Below are 8,614 nucleotides of genomic sequence, written 5' to 3' on the forward strand. Positions count from 1 at the left end.
ATTTATCATGCCAGCTGACACGCCAGCTGAGAAAGTTTCGCAACTGGTGATCAAAAAATTTCCACACGTCCACGTCTAACTTCCGGCTTCTTTATAAAATTACATTTGTTTATTTATTTAAATAAATAAATATTTCTTAAACACAATTATTTGTACTGCTGTAAGCGGGCGAAACGCGACCGTGGTTTAGCAGACGGCAGGGCTGTGGCATGTTGCAAGTTGCGCGTCCGCGCCGAGGGTGGCGCCACGCTCGAAACGATTGCAGCGATCCTGGTATCGGCGGTAAACGCGGCTGCAGTTAAGCCTAATAAAAGTGAAATTTTTCGACCACTATCAATAATAAAAACGTGCTTATGAACTAAATTATAACCAGCCATAGGTATTAAAAATAAGATATCAAAGAAATTAGTTGCGAAGATGACGACGCGGGTAACGCGGCAGCAGACGACAAGCAGACGACGGCCGGTCAGCCGCGCAAGTGAAAACGGCGACGTCGGCGACATTCGCACTGCAGCATCGTCATTGGCGTCATGTCGAGTCACACAGTGAGCTTTTCTTGGAGTCTTTATACTAAGAACTAGCACTGCAGCATATTGTGTTGTCCCTAGTCCAACGCACTGTGATTTCTTCTACACGAGTCAAAGGTTGAAACTTTTCGCTGCCTTTCTCTGCGTGTGTTTATTCATAGCCACAGACTCATGCGTTTCAATACATGTCAGATGTTTTACTTCCCTGCTATTTACCTAAATCTCTTACAAAGTCGTGTACAAACCTATATTCAGTCATGTAGCATTTTATTATGTATACTGTACCTACCTTGACACCTTTTTTTTATCCCCTATATATTCTCTGTGCGCTTATGTCTTCTAGGTTTACATAATGGCGTTTTTTTATTTTGATTTTTAGGATGCCTGTCACTGATATTGCAATGCCATTGATGCCCGAAATCACTTTTTGAACATAGCTTGTCACTGCTGATGTTCTCTTAATAAATTGTTCTTTGTACAAAACCATTTGCGCTTTTCGTTCTCGAGCGAGCGCAGCTGCTAAGCAGTCGCGCCGCTCGCCACCATACACCATGCTACATCAACAGACACATCGAAATACAAAAGCGAGCGAGCAGATTCCGTAAGTACTTGGGAAATCAAGCTTGAATGCAGCGCGCGATCAGTTAATCGCCAGTATTTACAAAACTTGGATCGAGCTAGCGGCCGCCAGCACCAGGAACGCGCGAGTACAGTGCACTGTAGCGCGAGCAACCGGCCACAACCAGCCGCCTAAACGCGCCGCCATATTGGATTTTTCATGCGTTTACCGCCTCTCCCAGGTGCCGCCACCATCGCCTTCGGAAAAAAAACGTCCCCATTGGCTCTATGAGAGTGTCACTCTCTTGCAGACGGTGCCAGCAGTGTCAGACACTTGCACTTGCGTGGAGGAAAGCTCACTTGATCACGTTGCCATGAGGGAAGCACCATAGCAGCCAACGTTTTTAGATTAGCAGCACAGCTATCAAAGTAAATTTATTGGCACACGCAGCTGTTTTAACTGTCGCCACCAGATCGCGCGCGCACCCACCTTCACATTATCATCATCATCATTATGGTGTCGTACCGGTCGCGCTTTTCTGCTTCCGCTCGGCGCCAAAAAAAAATGCGATGCTGTTTGATTCATGGTTGAGTAGTGAAACAAAATGATTTGGACGAATGTGTGCTGCAACTTTGGGGGTGAAACCTCAATTTTCGGACAACGCAAAGAAGAGCAAGCTGGATCGCAGCCGTATGAAGTGCACACGCGGTTCACAATCGGCGCAGACACTGACAGCGTCCCAGTGAAACCGGCTGTGAAGGGCGTTGTATCAGAGAAACATTTTGCCGTTGCCATAGACGATGCTGTCAGCGTATTTAGCTATGACAGCCTTCTGTTCTCTACGTCGTTCGAAGCTTTCGTCGACGCCATCGCGATCTGCAGTGATCTGCTGGGCGGACTCCTCATCGTCGCGGAAAGAAGCGCCAACCTACACTTATACAGCTTGGAGCCAGCCCAGTGCGTCGTGAAGCTGCCTGTTCCGAAGACTGAGAGTGACAGTGACGGTGCACTGGTTCGGTCTGTAGATGTGAAACGAAACGGTGACAACTATATCGTGTGCGTGCTTACTGCACACCATGTGATAACTGCCATGGTCAGCGACGCCGCAATCACGCTCCTTGCAGCTGACACAGGCCAGCCAGATCTGTCGCCACTTCAAATTCGCGTTGTCGACATTAGCCAACTTTTGGCATCCCAGGAATTGGCGCTTTCTTTGACGCCTATGGCCAGCGTCTGCCTCCTGGATGACACACTGCTGGTTACCGGTGGATGCGGCGCTCTTTGCTGCATTCCCATGAGCTCCGGCAGCCGCGCGTACAACCTCCTTAACGACGTAGCTGGTGGACAAGCAAGCAAGATGTGTCTAGTTGATAGCCTTTGCACTCTGCTTGTTCTCACAGAAGCAAACCAGCTGGTCAGCATCTGCCTGAAGACCTTTCTCATAAAGGACATTTGGCGCGAAAGAACTGTCGAGGACTTCGTTTTCGCCGAAGGAGCCGCCGCAGAAAGCGATCTCGGACCTCATCAGGACTGCAGAATTGCGGTGCTCACGGCTGTTTGTGAAACGTCAGCCAGAAGACTAGAAATTTACAGTTTTCCTGCACTCGTAATGCTATATGCATTGGAAGTCAATGAGACCTGTCACCTGATGACATTCGGTGACTGCTTGGAAGATTTCTGGGTCGTGGAAGGGTTTAGTGACAGCAACGACACTGTAAACGAACTTCGAGTTCGGTCAGTTACTGAGGCAGTTCCAGCAAATCAACTCCTGAAACTGATAAACAAGAACAAGTTTGAAGAAGCTGAAAACTTTGCACGACTCTTTGACCTGCCTGTGGAGGAAGTACATTGGCACCACCTTCTGTATGTCCTTAATAAGCTTGGTACTAGGATGCAAGATGTGCCGACAGACGAAGAAGCTGAGCTTAACCTCGTCTGCAAAGCTTGCAACCTGATTGAGATGCTTCCAGATGTTCTCCAAGCGGCAAGGTGCTGCATTGAGACGCACATTGCTTCACCTAGTGTCACGTCTGAGCTGTTGCTTTTCTTGCAGGGTCACATTGCATCTGCACAGTGCCCGGATGACGAAGAACGGGCTCTTATCTCTGAACAAATTGCGTCACTTTTAAACAGGGCCACTACATTTCGATTTCTGTGTGGCAGCAACTCCAAGAGTGACTGGTTTTCATTCTCACAGGCTGACCTTATTGAAGAGATGTGCGTGTTTTTCAAGAACGACGACATGTCCGCAGGGTTTTTCCTCTGGGAGCGCCACCAAGACCAGCTCTCACCAGGCCTGAACTGTGATGTTTTGCAGAACCTGTTGGATTCAGTTCCAATGAGTGCAGAGCTACCAGCTCTGCTGCAGTGGCTCAGTGGTAGCTTTCTGCCTTGCATCTTCAAGTCATTTCCTGAAGGTCTTGAGTGCATCTGCCAATGGATTGTTGACAGAGTTCGGCAGATGGAAGTTAGCAACAAGTCAGTCTGGCCGTCTGGAGCCTTGAAGCTCGCAAAAATTGTTTTGGATCATTTTGAAGAGATGAGCGCCAAGGCAGACTGCCTCCCTCTGAATACTTGGCTAGCTGTGCACAGTGCACCCAGAAGAATTAGAGACGAGAAAAGTGCGCTATGCAAGTTATACCATCTCTGCACGGACCTTAAGGACCTGGATGTTCTGTGGGGAAAGTACCATTGCCGCCTCACTGTGCAGGAGCTGCAGGACACTGACAAGCAAGAAGTGGCATTCACCATCCTTGATGAAGCCATTACGAGGGAGCAAGTGACTTCACTTGTGCAAGAATTTCTGATAGGATATGTTAAAAGTCAAGGACTAGACATCTCAAGAGTGCTCCAGTCCTTTGTTGATCGAATTCTCATCCACGAAGGGGCCAGCTTGATCCGCAACGAGCTTCTCGAAGACAGCTTGGTTGCCCTGACAGCTTTTATCGATCACCCAGAGTGTTGGCTTTATGCTGTTAAAAAAATCCTCAGTTATGCTCATGTGCCTTGGAGTGAAAATATTGAACAGCTTGCAGATCAGGGTTCCCTGCTGAGGGGCTCAGCTGCTGAAGAAATCGAACAAGAGCGAAGACGAATGCATGTCAAGGTCATTATGATGCGCTACGATGTTAGCCCATTCCATTTGATGCTGCTTAACAAGACTAGTGCACTGGTGAAATGCATTTTGCTTTCTGAAAAGCAAGAAGCCTTGCAGGATGCCCTCACAGTGGTTAGGAACTTGGGTGAAATGTCAGAAAGTGACGTCTTCTTGCTCTTCCTGCAGCGGGCGTGCATGAAAGCTGACATCGACCTGCTCTCCGGTGCCTTACAAAGTGTTCCCCACGAGATCTTTGTTGAGCTTGCTCCCAGGTTGCTGGTATTTGCTGAACTTCTGCCTCGGCACCCTAAACTATATTCAGACATTAGCTCTGGTGGTCTGATGGAATGCTGGCAGTATTTGCTGAGTGTTTTGCACCAGACTTTGAGTGATGGAGCCATTGATTATGATACACTGCATTGTTGGGCACGCCAGGGAATTGTGCTGCGAAGGGACTTTGGCATCACAGTCTCTGCTTCTGAGCTGTGCTGCGAAAGCAGTAGGTATGAAATCTTGAAACAAGGCTTTCAAAATTTGCTTTTGAATGAAAGTGTGCATGATCATGAAGCATCGAGGAAGATCTGTAGGAAAGCCCTTTGTCTTGCTGGTGTCCTGAAGCTTGATAAACAGTCTGCCATAGAAGTCATGCTGACCTTTGCACTTGAGCTCAAACGAGACGACATTGTTGACTCACTGTGTGGCTGCCTACTTGAGCTCCACTACATCCGAGAGTCTGTCTTGATTCTCTTGCCTGAGTTGTTTTTTAAGACTGAAGATGTACTGTGTCTGGTGGATAAAATACAACAGATCGCTTCCCGTGTAGGACTCGCATCGAAAGGCAGTTATGTCAAGAGCAGTGTGAACATTTGCCTCTGGGCACGCATGTTGATGCAGGCCTCACTGTTGTTTGGTGGCACGAGCCATCGCCTAGCTGTATCCATATGTGTCTGCCCAGCTTGGGAGCGAGGTATCTTACGTGAAGGGCAAGTGTGTTCGCTAGATAGAAAAGAAATGCTTGCATGCTTGAGAGCTCTGGGGAGATCTGTATGGGACTTGTTAGCAGACAAGCAGCCAGCACGTCTTGAAGAAGTCAAGCTAAATTTGCAAGCTACTTGTCGTTGCCTTTGTCAGTCGTCACTCAGTGAACTTTGTGTATCTGTGGTTGTAGCAGTTCTGCAGATTTTTTGTGATAGTGAACTGCAAGATTCAGTTCACAGAGCACTTTGTGACATTGCAGAAGATCAGGTCACCAAAAATGTTGTCACAAGTATCACCCGATCAACTAATCAAAAACTTGTGGATTTGCCTTTTGTACAAGGATTGCTGTGCAGCCTACAATCCAAAAATGCGCTGGCAACACTGAGGCGCCTTATTGCCTCCTGCAATGGCAATGTCAGGCTCTTGAAGACTGTTGCCACCGTAGGCCTTGAGGTGTTCAGTGGTACAGCTCAGAAATCTCAATTTCGATTACTTCTGAAGGGTGTGTACTGGTGCCAAAAGCTACAAAAATCAAACATCTCTTTTACGCAAGCAATGACAAACCCAGACCCTGCTACCATACAGAAGGTTCTTGAGCAAATGGAGAAGTCTCTGTTGGTTAATGTCAATGACCTGTTGAGTTACTGCACTTCCTTCAACTTAGACATCAAGTCATCTCTCTCACGAAGGCTTGAGTTTCTACTTTGCACCCAGGCTGAATCTTGTGCTCAGGACTGGAGCTTGTCACAAACACTTGCAGAAGCTTCCCATGTCCTCAAGCATGTACCCAGTGCATCGGTACAGAAGGTGCTGACTAAGATCCTTGCAAAAGTGAACCCATATCGCTATGAAGTCTTGCGATTTGGATATGAATATATAAAAGCCAATGAAGGAGAGCTTGAGACCAGTATTGAAAAGGAAATGGACATACTACACTTTCTGGACTCATACCGAAGGTACAGTCCTCCTACAGAACAGGAGATGGACCTGTGGTGTGAAGAATATCCTCAGGCTGAACTGTCATCCCTCATGAAAACGCGGTTGCCATTTCGTCTCTTGTTGCAGAAGTCTGTGTGGAACTTCATCAACGATGAGTTGTATCCTGAAACTGTTGATGCATGGCTAAACGTTGCAGACATACTTGGACTAGATAAGGATGATATCCGGTTTATGGCTGTGCACAATGCTGTCTGGATGTGGAGTGCACAAAAGCATAAAGGAAATATTCTGGACTTGGCATTCTTGTCAAGCATCAAACAACTTGTGGAGCAAATGAGCCAAAAGGATAAGGCTGTTGCATGCCTAGCAGGTTTAATACAGCGCTTGCCAAAAGGTCCTACGGCTACAAGAGTGGCTAAAGAGTGCGCTTCTTTGCCAGGTAGCATTTTTGTTTCAGGTGAGGCTAAATCTAAGCCAAGTGACAAGAAGGCAAAGTTTACCAAGAAGTACATAAAGCTGAGAAATGAGCAACTTCTCAAGCAACACAGTCTGGACTCTGGTTCAAACTTGGCACTCTGTGGCAATTCATCGGATCTTGTGGCTTCATTGCTTGAGAATGCTAGGTGGCGTGTTGTTTCCGATACGTCAGCTATCTACAGCTGTGTGAATCAAATTGTCGATTCTGATGGCCTTGCTCCGGTAGACTTTTCTGACATCCTTGACAAATCTGTAAAGAGATGGCTTGGGTTCCATTCTCCCGAACAGACAAGCGATGAAAGTGTCTTAGAACTTAATTTCATGGTGGGTCCTACAGGAAATCTGAAGAAATGTAGCGGCTTTGTAACTATTGTTCAGCTCATGCAACACATTCCAGAGCAGATGAACGAAGTGCTTTCCCGCATTGTTTCAGCAAGTGACGGCTTCACTGGGCCAGGGGTGCGTGCCCTCGCACTGATGTGCATGCTAGCTGGCCATGGAACCACAGATCCCACCTCGCTGGAAGTGGCAGCAAAATGCAATGTAATCAGTTTAGATGACCTCAGGGCTCTGATTTACAAAGCAAAGCTGCAGAGCCTCGGGATACTACTCCATCCTTTAAGTGTTGATGCAGAAAGTGCCTCTGAAATTGCAAGGAGTGTTCTCTGTTCGAGCATTTGTGGTACAGCGGCACTTGAACTGGCATCTGACCTCTGCATTGAGTATGGCGTGCAGGCTGTCTCAACTTGGGAGGCGCTTTTGTTGGCTGCTACAAGTGCCGGTGCTGCTGACGTCGTTGGCCGCACCCTGCCCTTGCTAGGCCGCTACCCACTGTTGTGGTCTAAGCCGGCATTCATCTCTGCTTGGCAGTACATTCTCCAGAATGCGCACTCTTCTTTGTTTGGTGTCTTGAAGGCAGCACTGCCCTTGCTGCTTCGCTGCCCTTGTGTCCGGAGCCTGCCGCCTATGTTTCATGAAGACGACGACTGCTACACTGAGGAAAGTGTCTTGTTGTATTTTGTGTACATGTTACTGAGGCACCGTGGGAATGTACGCAGTGGTGTTAAGGAGTTGTTGCAAGTTTTTTCTTTGAAGTCACAAAAATTGCCAGATGTTTGTAAAGTGCAGCTTAACGTTTTAAAGCTTGCAAGCGTAGCTCAGGCCTTTCATGAGGGACTTTGATGACTTGTGCTGTTGTACCCCTGTGAGTTGTATATAGTTTTTTTACTATATTATTTTTTTTTTACTATTTTTTTATTTTTTTACTAGTTTTATCCCAACTGAAGAGTTGCTTTTGTAGCATTTTACCATGTGGAACCTCAATGTGGCCTTAATAAAGGATATTGCTATCTTGTATTTACTGTAATTTCATTTATTTACTTATCTGAAGTGTACAAACTATATCAGGGGCTGTAGCAGAAAGTGAGAGATATAATAAGATGTGAATAAAGGTGATGCAAATATGGCATCGCATTAGCTCCCACCAACATATACTTATGCTGTTTACAAAGAGGCAGTGAGCGCAGAAAATAGGATGAATACCACAAATTAAGGTTGCAGAGAAATGTCAAAATGATATGCTCTAGTAACTGCCAAAGTTTAAAAAGTGACAATTTGTTAGTGTGTTAGATGTCGCGCATACCAATTTCTTGTGACATGATCTTCAGAATGACAAGTACGAACTGCTGTCACTTGTGGGTGTATATTTGTGTACAGTCATGCCCCATTAATACTACTACTGTTAATACGATGGCTCGAATTATGGACAGTTTTTCTCAGTACCAAACTTTTTAATGTATCTTTGGCTTATTAAAATGGAAACTCGCTATCCTGACAATCAACAGGGCGAAAACGCACACAGCCCATTTCGACGAGCATTTTTGTCATGTTGTTATGAACAGCGATGGAACAAAATCTTGATCTGCCCAACCAGATACTTCATTTCTGATATTTTGAGAGCTGGGCACGAGTGAAATGCAGCATAAAAGTGCAAATGCCAGAATGATGGCTTTGTTTTGTGGTTTCCAGCGTAGATGC

General features: G+C 46.4%; 1 protein-coding gene across 1 annotated transcript; it reads left to right on the top strand.

Annotated features, from left to right (window-relative positions):
- Positions 1–1,588: 1,588 nt before the first annotated feature.
- On the top strand, positions 1,589–7,933 carry rod (kinetochore component rough deal). Its single transcript, XM_089545647.1, has one exon. The coding sequence runs from the start codon at positions 1,691–1,693 to the stop codon at positions 7,757–7,759; it is 6,069 nt and encodes a 2,022-aa protein (XP_089401773.1). The 5' UTR covers positions 1,589–1,690; the 3' UTR covers positions 7,760–7,933.
- Positions 7,934–8,614: the final 681 nt, after the last annotated feature.

This window comes from Amblyomma mixtum, chromosome 5 (assembly GCF_055824585.1).
Source record: "Amblyomma mixtum isolate Tamu chromosome 5, ASM5582458v1, whole genome shotgun sequence".
NCBI lineage: Eukaryota > Metazoa > Arthropoda > Arachnida > Ixodida > Ixodidae > Amblyomma > Amblyomma mixtum.

Excerpts from the sequence above, each read along its gene's own strand:
- rod (XM_089545647.1), top strand. The coding sequence starts at position 1,691 with ATGATTTGGACGAATGTGTGCTGCAACTTTGGGGGTGAAACCTCAATT.